General features: G+C 42.8%; 1 protein-coding gene across 5 annotated transcripts; it reads left to right on the top strand.

Moving 5' to 3' along the window:
* The first annotated feature begins 404 nt into the window (after window positions 1-404).
* On the top strand, window positions 405-23,918 carry RBM34 (RNA binding motif protein 34). 5 transcript variants are annotated; one of them, XR_006174017.2, is made up of 11 exons: window positions 405-1,234; window positions 6,233-6,404; window positions 9,082-9,221; window positions 10,376-10,607; window positions 12,877-12,936; window positions 13,544-13,587; window positions 14,548-14,579; window positions 14,845-14,908; window positions 14,994-15,036; window positions 22,560-22,678; window positions 23,577-23,918. XR_006174017.2 is itself a non-coding variant. In XM_005291199.5 (11 exons), the coding sequence occupies exons 1-11, from the start codon at window positions 1,083-1,085 to the stop codon at window positions 23,847-23,849; spliced, it is 1,383 nt and encodes a 460-aa protein (XP_005291256.2). In that variant the 5' UTR covers window positions 405-1,082; the 3' UTR covers window positions 23,850-23,918. The 5 variants fall into 5 exon arrangements, 4 of the variants coding, with proteins under 4 accessions (XP_005291256.2, XP_042704297.2, XP_023962261.2 ...); XM_005291199.5 differs by having other exon boundaries at window positions 14,496-14,579; XM_042848363.2 differs by lacking the exon at window positions 22,560-22,678.
* The last annotated feature ends 3,732 nt before the right edge of the window (window positions 23,919-27,650 follow it).

Genomic DNA, 27,650 nt, shown 5'->3' with positions numbered 1-27,650 from the left:
GCCGGCCCTCAGGCAGGGCCATGGGGCCGCACTTGTGGGCACCGCGATCCGGCCATGAACCGGACATTTCTCCGTCCCTTTAAAGGGCCAGTAGCCCAGCGTCCTGTCGGGCGGGTTCTCCCACACGTGCCGGTCCAGCCCCAGTGCGGGATGTGAGGGGAGGCGTGTGTTTGGTCATCGGCTCCCCAGCCCCATCTGCAGCGTTGGTACGTTCCAAGCGGAGCGGGAGGGGAGGCAGTTGGCCGAGAGCGGGTGGAGGGAGGGGGCTGGGGGACGTGGCCTGAGCGCACCCTCTGGTGCTGGGGGGGCGGGGAGGGTCCAGGCGCGCACGGGGGAGGGGCTTGTTGTTGTTTTTTGCTCCGCCCTCCCGATTTTTCACTTCTGTCATCTGGTCACCCTAAGTTGAAGAGGCTGAGCGAGAGCTACCGAGGGTGCAGCAGCAGCAGCTTGGTAAAGAGGTTTCCACTGTAAAAATAAAGTCCTGTTGAAGCTTGTTAGTCCCTTCCCTGGTTGATACAACACCCAGCTCTCCCGCAGGCTGCTCTAACGGACAGACCCACGCGTGCCCTGCGCCCTCTCATTCGCTGCTGTGGTGCTGCGCGGGCCGGGCGCTGCGCCAGCCAGAGACAGGGAGTGAGAGGCGGGTCTCCCCGCCGTGTGTCTCTGCTCAAGCGAACGGCCCCCGACGGGCGAGGCGGGGACCCTGCTCTGGTCGGGGCAGCCCACGGACGCGGCAACGCTCCCCACGGGCAGGGGCACGAGCCCCGTGCGCTGCGTAGTACCAGGCACCCTCCGGGCAGGTAGCCTCCATTCCCCGCGGCAAGGAGGCCGCTGGCGCAGCAGCCCTGACAGCGCCGTACGAAGGCATTGGGCGAGCAGACTGGGGCACCAGGGACTTGGAGCAGAAACATCCCGGGCCGCTGGTCTGAGCTTTGGGGGGTGCGGCTCCACCCCCGGGGCGGGACCTTTGGGAAGCCTGTTGGCTCACGCCCATAACAGCCTCGCTTTCGTTCTCCGCGCGGGGCGCTTGAGCCTCACCCAAAGCCGCCAGGAGCGGCAACGCCGGAAGTGACGTGATATCGATGGGCTGGGACTGGTCGTGTGCTCCGCTCTGCTGCTCGCTTGTCGCGGCGCTTCCCGGAGCGAGGTCGGGTTACACTGAGCTCCCCTCTCCCACCCAGATGAAAACTTCTAAAGCAGCGAAAGCGCCAAGGCCCGCGCCGCGCGGAGCAGGGTGAGAGCGCGCGGCACCCACCCCTTCTCAACCATCAACCGTCGCCCCCGCGCGTGCGCTCCGGGTCCGAGGCCTCGGCAAAGCAGCTAGTGGGGAGCGAGCTGGAAAGGCCGGTGCTCGCCGCGGGAGCGGGGATCCCGGTGCCCCCAGTCCCGCCCAGCCTCGCCTGTGGGTGCTGGAGGAAGGGGCCCGCCCTTTGTCTGCTGCCTCCTGCCCGGTAGCGGGGTGAGGGGATGGCGCGTCACCGCTCCCAGGCCTGGGGAGAAGTCCAAGGACCCGCGCGCTGCTCATACCCGGGGGGGGGTCCCGCCTGCAGGGGGCGTCCCGCGTTGGCACGAGGAGTGGGCACCGCGCCGCAGCGTGCCCGGGGTGACACGCCTTCGTCCTGCGTTTGTCATACAGGTCTTGATCACGTCAAAAGCACACAGCTGGTCCCTGCAAAGCCCCGGGCTCCTTTTCATGCCCCCTCCTCCCGTATTGTGCAGGGTGCTGTCACTCAATTAGTCTCAAAGCCCCACTGTAATTTTGCACAACTGAAAATTTAAATTGATCTGGAAAAAAAAAACCTGACAGTAAACGTGTCAAATTATTAGGGTGACCAGACAGCAAGTGCGAAAAATCGGGATGGGAGTGGGGGGTAATAGGAGCCTATATAAGAAAAAGACCCCAAAATCGGGACATCTGGTCACCCTACCAATTATGCACAGGAAAAAAAATCAAATTCTGCTAAGTCTAACTATAGTATATGACTTGAACTGTCATCTAAAGATATAATCTGCTAGCTGTGTATAGAGAGATAGCAAGCACAAAGAAAAGATGAGCCTTGGAAAATTGTACAATATAGCCTACATAAGCTACAAGAATGCAGAGTTGACTTTAAGTGCTTTTACAGCCCCCTGATTGTGGGGCTACCCAGGTGTCAGTCTTGTTTTATGCCCTTGCTGCAAGTTAGAACCGATCTTAGATTGTTCTCTTGTGGCAGTTGCCAATGGGACATTGCTGCTGCCAGGGATCCTCTGGCCATGTTCCCTGTGCTAGAGAGGCCAAGAGGAGGGTGGTTAGGAGCCTCTACTGCATCTCTATGGCACCCGAGGTTTTCCATAGTAAAGGGCCATTATCAAGTAACTAAATCCACTGGATTTAGGGAGCTCTGTGCTACAAGATAAACTCTAGTGTGGATCGACTCCTTAGTATTTGCATGTTATAGCTAATATGGGTCCCAGGATATGAGAGAAACAAGGTGGGTGAGGTAGAAGAGCTCTGCTAAGTTTGAAGGCTTGTCTCTCACCAACATAACAAAAACCTTATCCACTCTGACATGTTAGTGGACATTTGTAGCTATACCCATGAGAACATAACAAAAGAATGGCCATACTGAGACAGACCAATAGTCCATCTTGCCCAAGATCCTGGCTTCCAACAGTGGCCGGTGCCAGATGCCAGGGTGACTAGAACAGGGCTATCATTGAGTGATCCATCTACTGTTGTTCAGTTGACCTTCTGGCAGTCAGAGGTTTAGGGGATTGCATCCCTGACCATCTTGGCTAATAGCCATTGATGAACCTATCTGCCATGAATTTTTCTAATTCTTTTTTTAAATGCAGTTATACTTTTGGCCTTGGCAACATCCCCTAGCAACCAGTTCCACAGATGCATTGTGTGAAGAAGTACTTCCTTATGTTTGTTTTAAATCTGTTGTTTTCATTAGATGACTTCTGGTTTTTGTATTATGTGAAGAGAGGTAAATAACACTTACCTATTGGCTTTCTGTACACCATTCATGATTTTATAGACCTCTGTCATATCCCCCCCTTAGTCATGTCATTTCTAAGATAAACAAACATTTTAGTCTCTCCTTATATGGAAGTTGTTCCATACCTCTAATAATTTTTGTTGACCTTCTCTGTACTTTTTTCAGTTCTTTTTATCTATTTTGAGATAGAATAATCAGAACTACAAATAGTCTTCAAGATTTGGGATTTATACAGTGGCATTATGATATTTTCTGTCTTATTATCTATCCCTTTTCTAATGGTTCTGAATTCTGTTAGTTTTTTTGGCTGCCACCGCACATTGTCTGAAACCATCTGCTCAATTATCCACCTTAACTCCAGGATCTCTGTGTTAAGTGGTAACAGCTAATTTAGACTCCATCATTTTGTATGTATAGTTGGGATTATGTTTTCCAATGAGCATTACTTTGCATTTATCAGCATTGAATTTAATCTGCCATTTTGTTGCCTAGTCACCCAGTTTAGTGAGATCCCCTTGTAATTCTTTGCAGTCAGCTTTGGACTTGACTACTTGGAGTAATTTTGTATTGTCTGCAAACTTTGCCACCTCACTGTTCACCCTCTTTTCCAGATCATTTATGAATGTGTTGAACAGCACGGGGGACCCCACTATTTACCTCCCTTCAGTGAAAACTGACTACTTATTTCTATCCTTTGTTTCCTATTTTTTTAACCAGTTACTGATCCATGAAAGGACCTTCCCTCTTATTCCATGGCTGCTTGCTTTGCTTAACAGGCTTTGGTGAGGGACCTAGTCAAAGCTTTCTGACAGTAAACTATATCTATTGGATCACCCTTGTCCACATGTTTGTTGACTCCCTCAAAGAATTCTAATAGATTGGTGAGGCATGATTTCCCTTTACAAAAGCTGTGTTGACTTTTCCCCAACATATTGTGTTTATCTATATGTGTGATAATTCTGTTCTTTACTATCCAGTAGTTTCAGACAAGTTGCCTGGTACTGAAGTTAGGTTTACCAGCCTGTAATTGCCAGGATTACCTTAGAGGTTTTTTTGAAAATTGGTGTTACATTAGCTATCCTCCAGTCATCTGGTACAGAGGCTGATTTAAGCGATAGGTTGCATATCCCAGTTAGTAGTTCTGCAGTGTCATATTTGAGTTCCTTTGGAATTCTTGGGTGAATACTGTCTGGTCCTGGTGACTTATTACTGATTAATTTATGAATTTGTTTCAAAACCTCCTATACTGACACATCAATCTGGGACAGTGTGAAGGATTGGATCACAGAAACCCCCTTGGGGCTGTCAGCTGATGTGCCAAGGCTACTTCTGCCACTGCTTTCCCTGTCAGCTTGTGACTCCAGAGCCCTGCCTGGATGTGCCAGACACGCTTGTTGGCCCCAAACACAGACCCAGGTCTGAACCACGTCCCACAAACTGCATGCTTAACTGAAAGCAGCTTAAGAGTTCCTGCCCAACTCCCAATGGGGTCCAAACCCGAAATAAATCCGTTTTACGCTGTATAAAACGTATACAGGGTAAACTCATAAATTGTTCACCCTCTATAACACTGATAGACATGCACAGCTGTTTGCCACTCCCCCCACCCCAGTATCAATGCATATTCTGGGTTAAATAATAATTAAACCGTGATTTTATTAAATACAGAAAGTAGGATTTAAGTGGTTCCAAGTAGTAACAGACAGAACAAAGTGAATTACCAAGTAAAATAAAATAAAACACGCAAGTCTATGCCTAATACAGTAAGAAAACTGAATTCAGATAAAACCTCACCCTCAGAGGTGTAGACTTCTCTCCTTCTAGTCTGGGTCCAGCAATCACTCATACCCCCTGTGGTTACTGTCCTTTGTTCCAGTTTCTTTCAGGTATCCTTTGGGATGGAGCTGCTATCTCTTGAGCCAGCTGAAGACAAAATGGATGGGTCTCCCAGGGGTTTAAATAGACTTTCTCTTGTGGGTGGATATCCCTCCTTTCCCCTGTGTAGAATACCAGCTACAAGATGAAGTTTTAGAGTCACATGGTCAAGTCACATGTCCATGCATGACACAGAACTTACAGGTAGCAGCCATGTTTCTCATGCTACCTTGAACGTCCTCATGTAGACTTCTTATGTGGATTGGAGCCTTCCAAGATCCATTGTCCGTTAGGTGCTTCTTGATTGGGCACTTAACTTTGCAAATTCCTTTCTAAAGAAGCTGACCAAATGCCTTACTAAGGCTATTTAAAATCAAACAAGTATACAGCCAATATTCATAACTTCGAATACACTAATGACACATGCATACAAATAGGATGAATATATTCAGTAGATCATAACCTTTACATAGATTTGTTACATGGCATATATAGCATAAAACATATTCCAGTTATGTCATATATACATTCATAAGCATATTGCCATAAAGCATTATGGGTGCAACGTCATAGATAGTTCCTCAGATTTGTCTTCTAAAAAAGCATGGCTTAGGTATGGGAATCTCCCTCAGATCCTCTACAGTGAACACCAGTGCAAATAATTCATTTAGCTTCTCCACAATGGCGTTATCGTCTTTGAGTGCTCCTGTAGTGCCTTTATCCTTGATGGCCCCTCCGATTGTTTGGCAGGCTTCTTGTTTCTAATGTTATTTGCAAATAACTTTTAACTGGAAGGTTTATAGAAAAGTGAAATATTGTTAATGCTTCCACTTCCTGTATTATTGATACATCCACGTATTTATGAACAGTTATGCTCACTCTGCTCCCCTGTCATAATGTCATTCAAGATATAGTTGCTTAGCTCTTAATTTTTTTCTTCAATTAATTTCCTCATCTACAAGATTATTTGTCTTAAGAAATTCAGCACTAAGTTTAATTTCTTTTACATTTTTGCTGCTTTTAACACACGGTCCAGTGTCTTTGAGATAACTGATGCTTTAATTTACAAAATAGTTTCCCTTAAACTTTTGAACAGTTGGAAAGTGTTTTAGCCACATGACTCCACTTAAAGTTATTGGCTATGGTGGTTATTTCCTCATGCAACGTTTTGAAAATTTACCTGTATTGTTTTAGGAAATGGTTAGAATTATAAGTGTGCAAGTGATTTCTTTTCCTGAAAATATTGGAGTTGGTTCTCTAAATCTGTTGCACTTCCTAAAACCTAAAGTTAGACTAGTATTGGCGACACTGAGACCTTTAGCAGTATTGAACGACAGCAGATGAACAATTTCTTCTCCTTCTTTTAATAGCAAGGAATGTGAGAGAAATGAAGCAGGTGCATCATCTGAAGACTATGTCATTGGACAAGTGGTCAACAGTTTGTTTCAAAATAAGTCCACAACATGCAGACCACACCCCCTGGCACATCTTTTTAATGCTTCTGAGTCTGAAACACAGCCAGTGTTTGTTGCTGTGCCAAGAGTAAGTAACTTTTTTTATATATATATTGTTACTTCATTGTAAATGAATGACCCTTCTCATAAGAAATGGTTTTGGTTTTGCCTTTAGACCAGGCAGATTCTATTGAAAACTTCTTGGAATGCTGGGATCTAACTTGCAGTTTTCAAGTGTCTGACTAGTGCTCCTCGTCTGATGAAGACAGTGAATATAAATAAAATCCATATATCAGAAAAGTAACTTGTCTGACAGTTGAAGGAGGTAGTGGCAGCTTTCCATATATATCTTCTGTTCCCACAGGGGAAGCAAGGTGACTAATAATGTCTTATTCATCTTGAGTCGCAAAATAAAAACAAACAAAACAGTACACATAAATGGGGAGAGGGAACAAATATTTTAAACATATAGATATAATAGTGATGAAGCACTCCTTACAGGTCCTTTGTCAGTTCATTAAAGTTAACCATATCTGATTATTAGATTAATAAAAGACAATTGTTGGGCTTTTGTATTTAAAACTAGCTAAGGGCCTGGCATATGATAGAGTGTAACTAATACACTGTTGTGGTTATTCTGCATGCCATCATATTTCCTCATTTCATCATCCTGAATGTTAGTATGTTTGGCCAGAGCAGGGGTAGTTGTGGTATCTTACTATTTCCTCATTAATTATTTACAAGCTGTTATAGAACTTGTATAGAAGATCAAATTTTATTTTATTTCCACAAAAAGAAGAAAATGGAATGAAAGTATTACAGAAAACTTTACTTGCTAAACAGCAATTTCTGCCCTTAATAGCATTGTAAGAAAACTCGCATTCAGATGACTTGTACAAAGTAAGCAAACTAGCTTCTGGTTTGTTGTCAGATGATCATCAGTTGAGTGATTTGAAAAACCTTTGACTCTTTTTTGATATCTATGCATTATGAGCTTTTGATTGGTGTATGATACATCCAGATTGTTGTCCATTGAAAAATTTTCCCTATTGAATCAAATCATTAAGGTTTAGAAGTTATATTAGACATACTGTCAATGCACAATATGATCAGTTTTGCTTGTTTTCAGATCCTTTCTTAATTTAGCATTTGCTACATATCTTCAGTTTCAGCTGAATTTGAAAATAGTTATGCAATAAATAGCAGTTAAGTAATTTTTAAACGTTTTAGTTTATTTTTAAAACAAAAAAAATGGGAGCTGACAAATTCATAGGAAAAACTTTTGTCAACTTTTTAAAAGGAAAATGAACATAAAATATAAAAATTAAAATAGTTGGCAGTATTTAATTAATCAGAGGAGGTAAGAATCCTGCTTACATATACAGTGCAAGAAATTATAATGGCTATGTTCATTTCTTCCAGTGTTTTTACCCCAAAACCAAGATGATTTATAAACTTTATGGGGTCTCCAATCCAATTGTAAGCTAATGTATAATCTAACCTTTGCAGTAATATTGGCACTATTACTACATCTAGATTGAATTGTCACAGAAACAACAATATTTTATCAGCATGACAAGCTGTAGAAGTGATGCCATTTTTACTTTTGTCTGCTCATGCATGTATTACAGAGACTGAGTGATGACAGTTTAATGACTTTGCTTTATCTTAAGATGGGAGTAATGTCTTTATTTCTGACATGGACTTTTTTTCTTTAAAACAATCATTCGGGGGATAATATGTGGATGCACAGCACATTAACATTCTTCCATGTTTGCCAGTATTATTTTTATTTATGATCCTATGCAAATTGAGGAAAATCAGTTAACATTAAAAAAGACATTTTAGTAAACAGCAGCTGTACAATAATAAGCCTTAAGTGTCATGTAATACATTAGCGATTGTTGTATCATTGCAGACTTGTTGAACAAAAAGGCTTTTTAAAATACCTACGTCAGCTTCATCAGAACTGTTTAAGCGGTTTTGTGACAGACTTGGGCCAACATAGCACTTTTCTTCTCTTGTCTCCAAGGAGCATGAGATACAGTTTCTCAGTGATCTCTTATCCATGAATCTGCCCTGATTTATACTTTACAGTATGTAAAGGAAGGATTTGGCCCCAAGAAAAGTGTGGGTCACATCATACTCTTACAAACTGAGCCTGACCCTTCATGAAATCACTGTCTCCAGTGGTCTGAGGTGTGGGAGTTTGAGAGATCACTTTCAAACCTCATCTTGAGTATCTGTCAGTACTATCTGTCTGTGCCACCGAAATGGCCAACTTAGAAATGATCTACCAGAAGTTCATGAAAACTTCTAAAAGTTTACTTAAATTTTATCTTGATTGAATAGTTTTGATCTTCACCTTTTTTCTTGCTGGTAAAAACAGTTGTACTAAAGAGACCTTTGTACTTTAGAGGGTATTCTTGTTCTGAATTAATCTCTGTGCTGCAAGACTGCAGGCATTTTTACTTAAATTTAAGAACCCTTGATTACGTCAACATTTTGAATGTCCTCCAAGACTTCAGTTAAATAAAATAAAATAAAAATGAAGATTCTTCTGTGTACTTAAGTATTTCGTTATTGAATGTACTTGGATGTCATATAAAATATTCTGTAGGTGTTGATCACATGGTAGAAAACATTGAAATGGCTTTTCAGTGTGTCACATAAAATGAGGAGGTTATGTAATAGCTTTTCTGTTTTGTAACAGGTCATATATTAAAGAAATAAACTTTTATACACCATACACTTTTTTTTTTAAGGAGAATAAGAAACGAAAGCATACAGAAGTGGAAAGGGCAACAGAAGATCAGAGCTCATCTACTAAACGAGAACCTCCTATAAAACTGAAGAAAACCAGAAAGAACAAATTGTCTATAGCAGAGAAAAGGTTGGCAAACAGGTACGTAAACACATTTTTAAAATATGATGCAGCTTAGCCTCACGTAGATAGGTCAAAATCTTGCTGTTATAGTTACATCAGAGAATAAAAGGCTTATTTGTTCTGTTTTACTATTTCTAATCTTGACTTTAAAGGGACTATGGATAATTTCATACAGACTGTCCCAATAGGGAATAAAATCCCTCACCCTTTGTGAGTTAAGGACAGAGACTGTCTGGAACATTAATCCCCTACCCTGAGAGACATGGACTAAGGTGTCCTCTTGCAGGAGGTGTGTCCCCTAAGGTTACAGTCTGCTTTATAGAAGAAAGAAACCTAAATCCCAAAGAGGAGATGTGCTGGTAGATGAGCAGGCTGTCCGTGACTTTCTTCTCTTAGCAATCCCATTACCCAAGAAGCAGGTTTGCTGTTAGAGCAACCCTCTGTTATGTTGTCTATTCCCTTAGAAATGTATGTGTGAGCGAGGTACTACCATTCCAGTGATGAAAAAGTTATTCTTTGTATTAGCCTGTTGACAATGAAATTCGCTCAGTTCCAGCATTTGGAAATAAGGTTACCACTGTGTATGCTCTCTGACACATCTGTTGCATCTTTAACTGACAGCCTCCATATCCAAATCTGCAGTCTTACATTTGCTGTTTCTGCTTACGTCATCCATAACATTTGAGAGGCTGCTTTTAAAACTGAATAGGTGTCGGTTATTGTTCACATAACTTTTTTGGCATATGTCTTGGATAGACCGAGATCTAGTAGCATGTAGACAGAGAACTTCCCCAACAGATTGTGTGTGCCTTGAATGTTAGAAAGACAACAACTCACTTTTAGTCTTAATTTAGGTAAAAGAATTGAATTGCTTTTAAAATTTTAATCTGCATCAAATTGATGTACTTTTGCTATCTACTCAGTCACACCTATCAAATGGCAATAATGACCACTCAATACACCGGTAAATAATTCCTTTCAGGATTTTTGCTTAATGTATATAACATTTCAATCCTTCCATTAAAAATGGAAGTTGTCTTGTTATTGCACCTGTACAATTTAATTTATAAATACAATTTAAGAACAATTACAATGAAGAACTTCCATTTTGTGACTGAAAAAAATTAAAGCTTTTCATAACAATCTGGTTGTGTTTTTCACTTGTGCCAAAGAGAGTGTGCATTGGAACAGGCAGATGAAAAAGAGGAAGAAAAAGCGATCAAGGTCAAACAGAAGCTAAAAAATAGAACATCTCAAGCTGTCACCAAAAGCCTTGCTAGTTCAGCTAATGAAATTGATGTAAAACAGTGCAAGAAGAAAAGTCAAATTAACGAAGCTGAGGAGATGCTAAAGAATCAGAGAACTGTGTTTGTTGGGAATTTACCTATCAGCTGTACTGTACAGGTAAGTGAATAGTTTTCTGTGGGCTAAAGGGAGCCACAGCAGGTCTTGGTTTAAAGGTACTCTCTCAACTTGAAAAGGACAGTTGTCTGAAAACTGACACTTATGACTGAGAGATGCTAGAGAGAAAATATCTTCATGTATTTTGTGCATTTGGCACCACTTTGTATATAATTACCCTGCTTCCCTGTATAGTTAATGAATTTCTCCCTTGCTGAAAAAATCTTTATAAATGTTAATGAGGATCAGAAAGACCTACAGTTTTTGTAAGGAAATGTTAAAATCAGAGCATATCATTTACAGGATGCTTTATCAGAAACTAGACATTTAAAACAATTAGTCATTTTCAGAAAAACTTCAAATTGACGGTGTCTTTTTAATAAATGAAAGGTCTTGGTGATACTTTTACACTAGTTACCGAGGGGCAAATTCTGGCCTTAGGTGCATACAAATGGCTTCCTTTGAAGACTTTGTGATTGGTGAGCCTGCATCTAAGGGTAAAATTTGATCCTTAAGTGTTCTAGTCTAATAAGGGAATAGTCCCAAAATAACTCTGTCAAGATAGAAAATTTAAACTTTACTCTTCATATTCAATCTAGAAAGTAGAGTCTAAGCCAATTCCAGAGATAAGTGGGTTATATTAAAAACTACAGCAACTAGTTAGATGAGAGTTTTGGCTTGCCCATGATTGTACAAGTGCCCCTCAATTAACCAAATGGTCATTTTCTGGACCATAGATACTTCTCTTACAGAAATGACTTAAAAGAAGAATATATATCTGCATTTTCCTATATATAGTTATATTGTATACTCACTGGTTGTCTAGTTTTTTCCTAAATATACAATCTTCCACTATTACTTCTAACAAATTGTGGATATTTTAAATTGATACATGTTTTGCTTCTTTACTACCAGTACCAGAGAAATAGGGGAAATTAGGATTAAATAGGTTGCTCTATTACAGGGGTCGGCAACCTTTCAGAAGTGGTGTGCCGAGTCTTCATTTATTCACTCTAATTTAAGGTTTTGCGAGCCAGTAATATATTTTAATGTTTTTAGAAGGTCTCTTTCTAGAAGTCTATAATATATAACTAAACTATTGTTGTATGTAAAGTAAATAAGGTTTTTAAAATGTTTAAGAAGCTTCATTTAAAATTAAATTAAAATGCAGAGCTCCCCGGCCCAGTGGCCAGGACCCAGGCAGTGTGAGTGCCACTGAAAATCAGCTCACGTGCCACCTTCGGCATGTGTGCCATAGGTTGCCTACCCCTGCACTATTTTGTATTTATTTTTATATATATATATTGCATTTGAGTCTAGAAATTCCTGTTATATGATATGAAATGTGCAAATTTCAAATAAATACCAGGAGCATGGGGGAAGGCGGGTGAGAGCAGGGCCGGCTTTAGCAAGTGTGGGGCCCGATTCCTAGGGCTTGTACTCGCCGGGCGGCGCTCCCAGTCTTCGGCGGCACTTCGGATTGGCGACCAGGGGAGGCGGGCTGCGGGGCTTGCCGCGCTGCGGCCGGGATCGCGGGGCTTGCCACGCTGCGGCCGGGATCGCGGGGCTTGCCGCGCACTGGCCAGGGTTGCGGGGCTGTCGCATTCCAGCTAGAGCTCCATCCGGGAGAGTGGGGCCGCCGGGTTTGCTGCGCTCCGGCCAGGGTCGCGGGGCCGTGGGGCAGCCGTGCTCCGGCCAGGGCCGTGGGGCTTGCCGCGCTCTGGCCAAGGGGAGCAAGGCCGCCAAAGACCCCGGAGCAGACCGCTGCCGGGGTGAGTAAAAAAAATTAAAAAGGCGCCTAAGGCGCAGGGCCCGATTCCAGGGAATTGGGCGAATCAGCCTAAAGCCGGCCCTGGCCGAGAGAAGCTAAATTCAGACTAGCTTCTTTTTCTTTCATCAGCTGGAGTCTGCAGAGAATTTGGAACCCAAGGAATAATTTTGATGGTTAAAGAAAATAAATAAGGATCATACTCTTACAATCTTATAGATGTTTCTTGTATTTAAACATCCAGAGTGCTGAATTCAGTTTTTGCACTCAGTATTTTTCTTGCTTTTGATAGAGCAAAAGCACTACAAGATATTTTGACCTTTTTCCTTATCTATCTTATAGTAGTAATTCATAGAAATTATAGGGTTGGAAGGGATGTTGTAATGGTCACCTAATTCCTCCTACCTTATATGAGTGAAATAAAAATGCTTTCTTATTCAGCAATAATAATTCATGTTACTGGGTTGAAAAAATGAACTGAAAAGACATGTAATTTCTGTTTAGATGCTGAAGTCATTTTTTAAAGAATATGGACAGATAGAATCAATTCGATTCCGTTCTTTGGTATGTTCTTTCATCTTACATTATATGATAAAAGTAGTTGTGTAATCTTAAAGGATAGCATTCATAAATCTTATATCTTTTAGTTCACTAGCCATATTTCTTGACTTAGAAATGCTTAACTTGAGCCTTTTGAGAGCAGCGACTGGCTTCTGCGGTAGACCTTGCTGTCAACACAAATTGTTCTTCCGATAATAACACTTGATTACATTGTAACCACATTCTCTTTGGGAGAAAAATGTCTGAAATATTGTTGCTTGTTTTGCTAAAGATAATCTTTGATTGAAGTACCATAACACAGATTTAGAGGCCATTTTACAGAGCTAGCAATTTCATTGTAAATCAATGCTGTGTATAAATTAAAATCACCATGCTAGAATGCAAAAAACATAAACTAACCCAACTGATTTTCATTCTTTATCATTTTAATGTCTTCCTTGGAATTTCCCCTAATTGCTGTTTGAATAATTTTACCTGATAGAGCAGCTATATTATTTTGGGTGGAAATACCTGTTGAACTTTCCTCTACCTTAGTTTTCAAGCACAAATATTTGAAATATATTCATAAGCACAGTCAGGCATTTCAGCTAATGCTTTTTTTGTTTTGAAGGTTCCAGCAGAGGATACTTTATCCAAAAAGTTAGCAGCCATAAAGTAGGTTTTCCTTTGAGTTTTTCAGATTTTATTGCTAAAGGGGAAACAAATTTTTTTAACCTTTTTTTTAATGTTATATGTACACACACACACACACTTACACTTGGTCATGATTGTTTCCTTCCTATCTTTTATTTTATGTGGTTTTATCTTTAAAAATAATTATAATCAACTCTGTGTGTATATAAAATAGACAAAGTGGGTGAGGTAGTATCTTTTATTGAAACAACTTCTGTTGGTGTGAAAGACAAACTTTCAAGCCATACAGAGCTCTTCTTCAGGTCTGGGAAAGGAACTCCCAGTGTCACAAAATGCAAGGTGGAACAGATTGTTTAGTATAAGTCGTTAGCACATATTGTAAGGGACTATTCACATTCAAGGTAGAGTGACCTGTTAATAACTCTGCAGTCATAGGACAAAAAGGAGGGCTATTGGGTTACAGATTGTTGTAATAAATCACAAACTCAGTATAAAATAGGCATTCCATGATTTCTGTGATAAAAATTTCTTAAATTTTCAACAAGTAGTTTTACTGCTGTAGATAATCACTTGCCACTACACAAATTTTTCTCTTTACTAAAGACCAGATCCTGTGAGGTACTAAGAATTTCCAACTCTCGGGGATTTCATTAGGGGTTGAGGATGCCAAGCAAGTTGCAGAAACTGGCTCTGAAAAAGATGACTGTTAAGGGGTGGGGGGGTGTTAAAGGTCCTTTGGCTACTGTGGTAGATATTGCTATTTGGGGCACCATCCCCAGGCTAATTGTATATTTAAGAGAACTGAAGTCATTACCTTAAATTACATCAAGGCTTGCATGATATGTGCATAGGACCATGGAGTGGGAGGGTGCGGGGGGAGAACCATAAGAATTGCTTAAGTAGGATAAACTTTCTGTCTTTCTCTTCAGGCATAAGATCCATCCTAATATGAAATATATTAATGCTTATGTGGTTTTTAAGGAAGAAGGTGCTGCCACTAAAGCTCTTAAAAGGTATGTTTCATTTTTGTTCCTCATTAATGGCATTATATTTTGTGAGAATGGATTTACAGGATGTCAGATTACAAGTATGAATTGTTTAGTTTATTGTGTCTGACTCAAAATAAAAGCACTTTTGTCTAACTTTTTTTTAAACTGCCTTTGTTAAGAATGTTATATTTGAAACCAGTGATAGGTTGTAAACCAAACATTTTAGTCATTCATTGGCTGTTTCTGTTTGCGTACTAAGAGCTTTCCTTTTTCTCTTGTGCTACAATAGAAATGGAACTCAAATTGCCAATGGATTTCACATCAGAGTTGACCTTGCTTCAAAAGCCACTTCTGTAAGTAATATACATGATTTCAGAAGAACTTTTCTGTATTTGCCTACAACCTAGTAGCTTATTGTTGTTTTTGTTGTTTTTTTAGCATGACAATAAGAGGTCTATATTTGTGGGAAATCTCTCATATGGTAAGTTTAAATGGATGTTCACATTCACTCAATATTCCATAATTTTACTTTTTCAGTAAATGTAAAATAATTGACACTTATGTTGATAGTAATACTTCCTTACTTGTTAAGATTTAGGGTAATATATATAAATACCTCAATATTAAAAAAACTTAACTGTGAAATGGCAAAATTATTGATGGTTATAAATTTCTAGCAATGTAAATACATTTTTTTCACCTTCTTTTTTGAGTAACGTCCCTGTGGTTGTTCCATTTAAGGTGCACATGCACCTTTTGTATCTTTGATCAGGAATTTTTGGTAGCAGTACCCGTCTGGTCCTCATGTGCACCCTAGCTATCCTCGTGCTCTGTATTGAGAGTATATAGGGCTGCGATGGACAAACCACCCTCAGTTCCTTCTCAACCATCTTGGCCTCAGACATAGTGTCTGGTGGTGCCTGTTTATTTAGCTAGCTACCTAGTTTGTACTTTATAGTGTAGTTAATCTTTAGTTTAATTAATACTAATAGATTAGATTTAACAGTTTATTTTTGCGGGGGGAGGGGGTGTGTCTGAGAGGCTTCTAGTTTCTTCCTGTGCCCTCTCTTTCCTGGAGGAACTCTCCTTCCCCTTTTTCCATGGGGCATGCCTAAATCCCCAGGGTTTAAGTATTGCCTCACTTGCCAGTTAGTGACAGCCTAACTGTATCAACTGCTTGGGGATACTCACATGCCGTGTAAGTGCAAAATCAGCTCAGGATTGTAGACTTCCAGGAAAGACAGAGAGAGAAAACTTGGATTTCTCATGATGGAATGCCCCTGTGAGCTGCATCAGACCCAGGCTCAGATACCCTCCCTCTACACCAGCCTTCAGGTGACTACAGCATCCCAACGACCTCTGCAGCTGAATCACCTTCCAGGTCTTCACAAGAGAGCTCTACAGGTGGTAGTGCCAAATCATCTGCCAAGAGGAGCTCCAAATCTCCTCAGAAAGAAGATGGCCTGAAGAGACTTGCTGTAGTCGAGACCTCCGGCCTCACAAAGGGTTCAAGTGGCCTCCGAACCCAGGGTCCCTCTACATCTAAACCCTTCAGTATAGCTAAACCACAAGGGTACTGAAGCATACCTTGATACCATCTAAGCATGATCCAGATGCTAGGGACTCTAGAGACTCTGCACCAAGGAAGACGGTACTGACTGCAACCTCTACTTCCTCATTGCTGACTGATGGATCTGGGTACCACAGTCAACTGGTACCAGCCATAGGCTCCGACTTCTACTGGTGCTGGTGGGTGCTTGACCCCCCCTCTGGCCCCGGCCCCACTCCACCCCTGCCCCCTCCCTAACTCCACCCCTGCCCCACCCTCTCCCACCCCCATTCCAACCCCTTCCCCAAAGTCCCCTCCCCAACTCCGCCCCCTCCCTGCCCCTATTCTGACTCCTTCCCCAAATCCCCGCCCCAGCCCCACCTCCTCCCCTGAGCGTGCCATGTTCCTGCTCCTCCCCACTCCCTCCTGGAGCTTGCTACAGCTGTTTGGCGGTGACAAACGCTGGGAGGTAGGCAGAGGAGCGGAGACACAGTGCGCTCAGGGGAGGAGGAGGTGGGGTGGGGTAGGGAGCTTGGCTACTGGTGGGTGCAGAGCACCCACTAATTTTTCCCCATGGGCGCACCAGCTCCAGAGCACCTATGGAGTCATTACCAGCGCAGTCTGCACCACCCTCGGTACTGCAGGTTTCCACTGCTGAGACTCATCAAGTTTCTACACAGATCCACCTGGTACTGCAGGAATTCAGATTCTCCAGAGACCTATTAGTCTCCAGTGAACCTGTCTTTCCATTGTTGAGTGCCGGAAGACTCTCCCAGTAGCACAGCCTATTTTATCCCCAGTAACAAATCACTCATCGGAACCAACTGATTTCCTGATGCCCATGGGAATGGACAGACAACCTACTACCCCACCATTGTCTCCCCCTCTCCTCTCCCCACTCCACAAACCCCTGTGGACTGTGGAGACGACAGTTCTTCTGACTCACAAATTTCTATCCAAGGTTCCTTCTGTGATCAGTCCAGACCTGACTCTCTTGGAACCTTCTCTTCAAGGGACCCTTCAGACACAGACCGCCTCGAGCTGTTCCACATCCCCTTTGGTATGACCAACCTTGGGTGCCTCATCCCTTTATTTATGACCCTCCCTAATAGCCATATTGGATCCTTGGGTAGCCTACCATCAACATTTCTCCAGAGCACCTAGCTCTCAAATTGAGGATCAGAAAGAGCACTCTTCTGTCCCTCCCCTCACATCAATCCCCACCACAGGAGGAGGAGTTTGAAGAGCAAGCAAAAAGAACTGATACGGAGACTATCCCTCAAACGGCTATTTCTTCATACTTCCCAGATGAAGCAGTTATGCCCTCCTTTCCCCCTGGTCACCCACAGATGATTTCAAGCAATTTCAAGATTTGATTAAGAGAGTCACTGACATTCTCCATATCCCCTTGGAAGAAGTCCAAGAGACCCAGCATAGACACTTGGGGATTCTTCATACATCATCTTCCAATCAAGTAGCTTTGCCCATAAAGGAGGTATTGCTGGAGCCTGCCAACATAATTTGGCAAACCCCAGCTTCTGCACCTCCAATTTCAAAGAGATCAAATAAAAAGTACTACTTTCCCACTGGGGGCTCAGAGTTTTTGGTTATGGTGGTGATTGGTTACTCAAAGGAAGCTCTTACACCCAAGTCAAGCTACTGTCAAAAAAGCTACAACTCTATTTGGCATGCTAGGATTTCAGCTCAGTACCAAGAAGTCCTCTCTCTTACCTGTTTAGTGAATAGAGTTCATGCTTCAATGTGCAGAGCTTGCCTACCCGAGGACAGATTTCTTACTGTGACAGATTTGATTATGCAAGTCCATGTGAGCCCTCAGGTAACTGCCAGGTCTTGTTCGCAGCTCATCAATCACATGGCAGCATGCATCTTTGTCCCATTACATGCCTAGTTACATCTATGCTGCTTCTGGGTCTGGCTCAGAATGGTTTATACTCCCAATAGACACAGTTTGAACAAGCTCTTCCCTATATGCTAGTCTCTCTCGATTGGTGGAAGAATCCAGGTAAAGTCTGCTTGGAAATCCTCTTTGCCCCTCTACCTCCCACCATCATCATAGTTTTTGGTGCATGCCTTTTATGCCTTATCTGCAGGGCTCATCTTCAGGAACATACTATTGAGGGTAGGAGAACTGCCCAGGAATCTTCTCTCCATATAAACTTTCTGGAGCTCAGGGCCGTCAAGTATGCCTGCCAACACTTTCTTCCTATGATCAAAGGACAATCTGTACTAATAATGACAGACAACAGGGCCAGTATGTACTGCATAAGTTGTCAGAGGCGAGCGAGACCCCTTCTCTTTGTGCAGAAACTATAGTTATGGAACTGGTGGACAGCCCACCGGATTTTCAAGCTGTTTGTTTACTTGGCCTCCAAAGCACCATAGCAGAAGGTCTCAGCAGGAACTACTTTCAGAATCGAGTGAGAACACAATAACTCTATACTAGAACAGATATTTCTCATTTGGGGTTTCCCAGAAATAGATCTCTGCACACTTCCTGTTGGTGGTAGTGGCAAAAAGTTTGCTCAAGAGGAGGTCAAGGTTACCATTCCTTGGAAGATGCCTTTCTCATGTCCTGGTCGAAGAACCTAATGTATGCCTATCTTCCGACGTCTCTCATCCTCAGAGTTTTAAACAAAATCAAGCAGGATGGAGTCAAGATCATCTTAATTGCACCAACTTGGCAGGGACAGGTATGGTTAGTATACCTAATTCGTCTCTGCTCTTACTCTTCTATCAGTCTTGCATTAACACCCAACCTTTTCATTCAGGACTCAGGAAACATTTTTCACCCCAACTTGAACACTGTATGACTCAAGGCTTGTTACCTGGTTGGCTCCTGGGGATAGAACTCTCCTGTTCCAGAGAGGTTCAAGAGGTTCTGTTGAATAGTAGGAAAGAATCAACTAGAAAAAGTATCGGGGGGTAGTCGTGTTAGTCTGTATCTACAAAAACAACAAGGAGTCTGGTGGCACCTTAAAGACTAACAGATGTATTTGGGCATAAGCTTTTGTGGGTAAAAACCTCACTTCTTCAGATGCATAGAGTGAAAGTTACAGATGCAGGCATTATATACTGACACATGGAGGGCAGGGAGTTACTTCGCAAGTGGAGAACCAGTGTTGACAGGGCCAATTCAATCAGGGTGGATGTAGTCCACTCCCAATAATAGATGAGGAGGTGTCAATTCCAGGAGAGGAAAAGCTGCTTCTGTAATGAGCCAGCCACTCCCAGTCCCTATTCAAGCCCAGATTAATGGTGTTAAATTTGCAAATTAATTTTAGTTCTGCTGTTTCTCTTTGAAGTCTGTTTCTGAAGTTTTTTTGTTCAATGATAGTGACTTTTAAATCTGTAATAGAATGACCAGGGAGATTGAAGTGTTCACTTACTGGCTTATGTATGTTACTATTCCTGATGTCCGATTTGTGTCCATTTATTCTTTTGCGGAGGGACTGTCCAGTTTGGCCAATGTACATGGCAGAGGGGCATTGCTGGCACATGATGGCCAGAAAAACTTACCTGCAGAAATGGAAGAGATGTTACACCTGTGTTCTTCCAATTCTCCCCCTCTTGGAGATCCTAGAGCAAGTGCCTTTTTGATTTGAAGAAAGCAGGCCTTTCTCTGAGTTCCATTAAGTTCGCCTACTGGACGTTGTGGCATTCCGTTCTCCAGTGTTTGCTAACCCTTTGATGAACCTAGAAGTTGTAGGATAATCTAACTGTTTCCACACATCAGTGAGCCCACCCCAGCTGGGATTTGAACATAGTCCTTATTTCTCTGATGAAACCTCCTTTTGAACCTTTGGCCACGGGTTCACTCTTACACTTAGCCGTGAAGATGGTTTTCTTGGTGGCTATCACCTCGACTTTGAGAGATGGTGAGTTTTAGGGGCTTTGATGGCTGACATTCTCCCCCCAAGTTTTCCTTAAACACAAGGTATCCATCCAACCACATTCCCCCTGGTTTTATGTAAGATCATCTTGGATTTTCATATCAGGCTGTTCATCTGCCAGTTTTTTCACACACAGTTTCATTGGTCTAGGGAGGATGCCATCCTAAGTTCCCTCGAAGCTGCACAGCTGCCTATTAAGCCCCGAGCCCTCATACCTCCGCACCCCAACCCTCTGCCTCAGCCCTGAGCCCCCTCCCATGCTCTGAACTCCTTGGCCCCACCCCCACCAAATGAATTTTGTTATGTGCACCAATATGAAGGTGATGTGTCACACACCACTTCCATATTGGTGCACATAACAAAATTCCTTCTGCACATGGCTGTAAAAAATTAGAGGGAACACTGATGCCATCCTTTACACCTTGGACATTAGGCAGGAGTTAGTAGTCTATTTGAACAGGACTAGACCCTTTTGGGCCTCTCCTCGATTATTTGTTTCTTTTGCAGACAGAGTTAACGGAACACCTACGTCCACCCACAGATTTTTCCAAAAGGGTTGCTAGTTGTATGTTCTCCTGACATGAAACTGCTGATGTCCTGTGCCCTCCTAGGGTTATAGTGTGTTCCACCAGATCACAGTCCATCTTCGTTTCCATATTAAAGAATATTCCTATTGCAGAAATCTTCAGAGCTGCCACGTGGGCCTCAATCCATGCATCCCTGGCAGATATTTTATTTGGGACTGCCAACCTCCAATCAATTTTAGATCCTATTTCAAAGCACCCAGCTCCTCTACGGAGTATTGCTTGGGAGTCAGCCGAAGTGCAGCACCGATAGGGATGTTATTTGAAGAAGGAGAAGTTACTTACCTTGCACAGTAACTGGAGTTCTTTGAAATTTTTATCCTTATGGGTGCTCCACTACCTGCTCACCTTCTGCTCTGCTTTGGAGTCTCATGTCTGTGGGACTTTGCAGTAGAGAACGAACCAAGGGTGGTTTGTCCGTTGCAATCCTATATGTCCTAAGTACAGGGCACAAGGATGGCTATGGTGCTTCTGCAGACCGAACGGTGCACCTGAAGTGGGGCATCCATCAGGACAGACACCTTGAACTCAGTTACTGTAAATGGTAATTACCGTATATACTCGTTCATAAGCCGAATATTTTTGGTAAAAAAAAAAGTGACGCATCAAAGAGCGGGGGTCGGCTTATAAACGGGTCTACACCAAAATTTGATGATTTTAAACTCTATAGAATCATTGAATTGAATATCTCATACATTTTCGTTTTGTTTACCTGGAGCATCTGCAGGCATGGAGCCCCTCAGCTCCCTGTGGCCATGGTTTGCCGCTCCAATTGGCTGGGAATGGCAAACCGCGGACACTGGGAGCTGAGGAGTTCCATGCCTGTAAACGCTTCAAGTAAACAAAAGGTTCCGACCTGCCAGCGGCTTATCCTGAAGGGCTGGGAGCCAGAGTTTGCCAGACCCTGAAATATAGGGTCGGCTTATGAAAGGATCATACAGTTTTTGCTATTTTTACCTAACCATTTTGGGGGGTTTGCTTATAAACAAATAGGCTAGTGAACGATTATATACGGTAAGCTCTCCTTTAGTGCTGCTAAAACGTCATCATTTTCAGTTCTGATTGTTGAGTGAATTTTTTTGAGAAGTACAATCAAGTTATTTAGATCTAAAAATTGACCTGCCTTAAAATCTAGATTGCAAAAATTATTTTCTGGTAACTGTTTTAAAAGTTTGTTTAGTAAGACTTAGAAAAATATTTTTTCAGTTGCTTCTGCAGAAGAACCAGTTCAATTATTTCCAGAGCGCACTGACATTGGGCTTGAAGTCTTGTCTACATACACAAATTTTATATCCCTTTAAGTTTACCTGTATAGTTAAAGCAGTACAATTCCCACTAGTGTGAATGGATTTATACTAGCATAAACAGCTTAGAACAATATATCTTATTCCTCTACAGCAAGAAGAATAACCTGTACTAATTGAACTGCATCCACACTAGTGATTGGATAACTAACTATATCAATTCAAAAATCTCACACCTAACTGGCATCATTATACCAACAGCATCTTCAGTCAAGTATATTATGTTTGTAAGAAGTGTCACATCAGGCCTATTATCATTTAGACTGATTATCCCTTAAGCACAAGTCAGAGCTATAGAAGGTGAAATAGCTGTTTCAGGTTTTAAAAAATACTAATTTTAGTTCCATTCAAACCACAGATGTAAATTGTTTGATAAACTGACATTTTAACCTAGGCTTTGTTTCTGCCTAATGATGTGTTCTATTGATTCTTAAAGCTTAATCTGCACTTTTCAAAGTAAATGTCCTAGTTTATGTATTCTCTGTTGTTAATGTATAGATAATTTCCTGTCAGATCAAATTTATTTGCCTAACTAAAGCATCTAAAATATGTGTATATTAATTTTAAACTATAGCAGAGTTTTTGGTAATACTCCTAAAGCTGTGTCTATTTCATTAACATAACCCTAACCCCACAGTGACTCCTCTTGCTTGCAGAAATTGAAGATGATACTGTGCGAGAACACTTTTCTGAATGTGGAAATGTAGTAGCAGTGCGAATTGTGAGAGACAAAAACACTGGCATTGGCAAAGGGTTTGGCTATGTTCTGTTTGAGGTATGGAAAGATAATGTTTTGAGAGACCAGGAGTTCTCCAAATACTAAATGAAGATCTGCCTGAATCTTGTTATGTTTTTGACTTTTACACAGTAATGGTAGTATACACTGCACTCTACAGACAGCTAGGAAGACATGTCGCTTCTCTGAGCCATTTAATGTAAATTAAGCAGATACAACACAAACTAAGGGCTTGTCTATACTTACGCGCTGGTTCGGCGGCAGGCAATCGAACTTCTGGGTTTGATTTATCGCGTCTTGTCTGGACGCAATAAATTGAACCCAGAAGTGCTCCCCGTCGACTCCGGTAATCCTGCTCGGCGCGAGGAGTACGCGGAGTCGACAGGGGAGCCTGCCTGCCGCGTCTGGACTGCGGTAAGTTTGAACTAAGGTACGTCGACTTCAGCTACGTTATTCACATAGCTGAAGTTGCGTACCTTAGTTCGAATTGGGGGGTTAGTGTAGACCAGGTCTAAGTGTTGTGCACAAGAGGAGTTGTGGACTACTGAGTTTTAAGGAGTGATTTGAAGGTGGAAAAGGGGAGGTCAGGACTCAGGACTGGGCCCTTGGTTGCCCTTGCATAGGGCCATCTCATGCTGTCAGATTTTTAAGTGGAACTCTGTCTCTTTCAATGGGAAGTTCTGTTTAATACTACCTTGGAATATAAGTGTCTGTGTTTTGGTGAATCAGGCTTTCAAAGCTAGTATTTGTCAGAGAGTAACTATGTATTGCATAGAGGTCTGCTCATGTTCCTGAACACAATACATATGCTCTATTATCCAGACTGATTTCTATTTTATAATTTTGCATAGGCAGAATGTATACAAAAGATTTCTGGTTTTATAGGTAATGTCTGTCCAATTGTTAACCTTCAAAACTAATGTGTTTGGTTTAATAGAATACAGATGCTGTACATCTTGCTCTGAAACTAAACAACTCTGAACTGAAGGGAAGAAAGCTTAGAGTGAAACGCTGCGTCGAGAAGGAGAAAAACAAGAAAAGTTCAGACAACGTAAAGAACTCTGGTCCAAAGCACAGATTTGGTACTTCATTAAAAAATACAAAAAAATATACCAACAATTCATTTGCTGGTGAAAAAGCAACCCCATTGAAAAAGAAAACAAAGAGACCAAAAAGTGTGACTAGAACAAAAGGTGGGAAACACAAATAATCTTGCCACATTGCTAATTTTGGAATTTGTAAAAATGTTTGTTTTTTAATAAACTCCAATGGAAAAGTGGTCTGTCAGTACTGTTTCTTACATATAAAGTTGTACAGTGGTGCCGTGTGTGTGTTTTCACTTGCAGCGCCTGATGGCAATATAACTCACTGGAAGGACACTTGTGTCCATACCCCTTGACTGAAACAGTAAGAGGGTATAGGTTCCAGACACACTTTACTCTTCAGCCGCTTTCCTCTTTAGAGATTCTTCTTCCTTGGAGATGTCTGTGTGAAATTACTCATACAACAGCTATCTTAATACAAACAAGATGTATTATAAGCAGGAAAAATAAAAATATTTGCTTATCTTCCAGATTTACACTTCTTGTAAGTTAAGGTAGTCTCACTCACTCACTGGATGTGGGATAAAGAGAGATCTTGTATATCTAAAAAGCAAGTTCCTGTTCTGATATTATCAGTCAAACCTTTTTCTGGCCAGAGGGAAGTATCTCTGCTGCTCAACTAGCACATCAGACCCCCAATCAAGGCTCGCCACCACAACCTTTCAAACCACTTATCTACAGTAGAACCTCAGAGTTGTGAACACCTTGGGAACAGAGTTATTCGTAACTCTGAACAAAACATTATGGTTGTTCTTTCAAAGATTCACAGCTGAACACTGATTTAATAAAGCTTTGAAACTTTACTATGCAGAAGAAAAATGCTGCTTTTCCCTTTATTTTTTTAGTAATTTACATTTAACACAGTACTGTACTGTATTTGCCTCTCTTCCCCCCCCCCCCCCCCTCCGCCCCCCTTTTGATTCTGCTGCTGCCCGATTCTGTACTCCAGTTCCAAATGAGGTGTGTGGTTGACTGGTCAGTTCGTAACTCTGGTGTTCATAACTCCGAAGTTCTGCTATATATGCATAACAGGGTTTTCAGAACTCCTTGTATTCTCTAACAGCCACTGATGTACAGTAGAACCTCAGCGTTATGAACAGCAGAGTTACAAACTGACCAGTCAACTACACATCTCATTTGGAACCAGAACTACACAATCAGGCAGCAGCAGAGACAAAGACGAAAAAAAAAATCAACCCATATACTGTACAGTACTGTGTTAAATGTAAACTATTAAAAAAAAAAATAAACAATGTTTAAAGTAAAAATATTTGACAAGGTAAGGAAACCTTGGGCCTGAACTCCAGTGTGTCTTGTCTATTTAAAGCAGGGGTGGGCAAACTTTTTGGCTGAAGGGCCACATCTGGGTGGGGAAATTGCATGCAGGGCCATGAATGTAGGGCTGGGGGTGCTGGGTGTGGGGTGTACAAGGGGGCTCAGGGCAGGGGGTTGGGGTTCAGGAGGGGGTGGGGGTGCAGGGAGGAGTGCAGCAGGGGCCTCAAGCAGGGGGTTGGGGTGCAGGAAGGATGTGGGATGTATGAGGGGGCTCAGGGCAGGGGTGTGGGAGGAGGCTCAGGGCAGAGGTTTGGCAGGGGGTGTGTAGTACGGGCTCCAGCCTGGCGCCGCTTACCTTGAGCGGCTCTGGGGTGGCAGCAGGGCTAAGGCAGGCCTCCTGATTGCCCTGGCCCCGTGCTGCTCCAGGAAGTGGCTAGCACCATGTCCCTGCAGCCCTGGGGGTGGGGGGAAGAGGGCTCTACGCATTGCCTTCACCTGCAGGTACCTTCCCCCGAAGCTCCTGTTGGCTGCGGTTCCCCATTCCTGGCCAATGGGAGCTGTGGGGGGTGGTGCCTGCAGGTGAGGGCAGCACGCAGAGCCCTCTGCCTCCCCCAGGGGCCGTAGGGACATCGTGCTGGCCGCCTATGGGAGCGGCGCGGGGCCAGCGCAGGCAGGGAGCATGCCTTAGTCCCGCGGCGCCACAAGGGTGACAATCCCTCAGGCTAGATCCAAAGCCTTGACGGGCTGGGTCCGGCCCATGGGCTGTAGTTTGCCCTCCCCTCATTAAATAGTCCCTGCCCTGAAGGGTTTACAGCAGTGGTGGGCAACCTGCGGCCCATCAGGGTAATCCGCTGGTGGGCTGTGAGACAGTTTGTTTACATTGACCATCCGCAGGTTAACCCTAACTCAGCCTCCCCTCAGTCCCTGGAAAAATCATGGAGCAGGTCCTCAAGGAATCAATTTTGAAGCACTTGGAGGAGAGGAAGGTGATCAGGAACAGTCAACATGGATTCACTAAGGGCAAGTCATGCCTGACCAATCTGATTGCCTTCTATGATGAGATAATTCACTCTGTGGGTATGGGGAAAGCGGTGGACGCGATATACCGTGATTTTAGCAAAGCTTTTGATATGGTCTCCTACAGTATTCTTGCCAAGAAGTTAAAGTATGGATTGGATGAATGGACTACAAGGTGGATAGAAAGCTGGGTAGATTGTGGGGTGATCAGCAGTTCAATGTCTTAGATGGTAGCCGATATCAAGCAGGTCAGTCCTGGGGCCAGTTTTGTTCAACATCTTCATTAATGATCTGGATGATGGGATGGATTGCACCCTCAGCAAGTTTGCGGATGACACTAAGCTGGGGGGAGAGGTAGATACACTGGAGGGTAAGGATAGGGTCCAGAGTGACCTAGATAAACTGGAGGTTTGGGCCAAAAGAAGTCTGATGAGGTTCAACAAGGACAAGTGCAGAGTCCTGCACTTAGTACAGAAGAATCCAGTGCACTGCCACAGGCTGGGACCGACTGGCTAAGTGGCAGTTCTGCAGAAAAGGACCTGGGGATTACAGTAGACAAGAAGCTGAATATGAGTCAACAGTGTGCCCTTGTTGCCAAGAAGGCTAACGGTATATTGGGCTGCATTAGTAGGAGCATTGCCAGCAGATCGAGGGAAGTGATTATTCCCCTCTATTCAGCATTAGTGAGGCCACATCTCGAGTATTGTGTCCAGTTTTGGGGCCCCCACTACAGAAAGGATGTGAACAAATGGGAGCAAGTCCAGCGGAGGGCAACGAAAATGATGAGGGGACTGGCCACATGACTTATGAGGAGAGGCTGAGGGAACTGAGCTCATTTACACTGCAGAAGAGAAGAATGAGCGGGGATTTGATAGCCTTCAACTATCTGAAGGGAGATTCCAAAGAGGATGGAGCTAGGTTGTTCTCAGTGGTGGCAGATGACAGAACAAGGAGCAATGGTCTCAAGTTGCAGTGTGGGAGGTCTAGGTTGAATATCAGGAAAAACTATTTCACTAGGAGGGTGGTAAAGCACTGGACTGGGTTACATAGGGAGGTGGTGGAATCTCCATCCTTAGAGGTTTTTAGGCCCGGCTCGACAAAACCCTGGCTGGGATTATTTAGTTGGGGTTGGTCCTGCTTTGAGCAGGGGGTTGGACTAGATGACCTCCTGAGGTCTCTTCCAACCTTAATCTTCTATGATTCTATGAACCTCAGGCTTTTCACTTTCATATTAGATAAAATATCTTTTCTGATGAGTTACCTATTGCCACAGCATATCACTTATCTATACGAGGGATCCACCATTTACAGCCAGCCTACTGCTTCAAGACTGTCATCCAAGTTTTGGATAAAAAAACCCTCTACTTTTTTCTCTCTTTCAGTTCACAGTGGGGAAATTCTCTCCTTATTTGATGTCCTGGAGCTGGGAGTGGGGAGGATATGGCACTAATGTGGTCACTAAACTTCTACCTAGTAAAGTTTCTGGTGCATATGCTGTCATTCAGCGTAAGAACAAAAATCTTTTGGGTGCTGCAGCCTGCCCAGGGTTCAGCTGCACTTAACCTGAGTTGCTCGCACACTTGCAGTGGTTGTGCACCATGCAACTGGTCACCCAT

This window comes from Chrysemys picta, chromosome 3, assembly GCF_011386835.1.
Source record: "Chrysemys picta bellii isolate R12L10 chromosome 3, ASM1138683v2, whole genome shotgun sequence".
In the NCBI taxonomy this organism is placed as follows: domain Eukaryota; kingdom Metazoa; phylum Chordata; order Testudines; family Emydidae; genus Chrysemys; species Chrysemys picta.
This window is presented reverse-complemented; position numbering and strand designations above follow the sequence as displayed.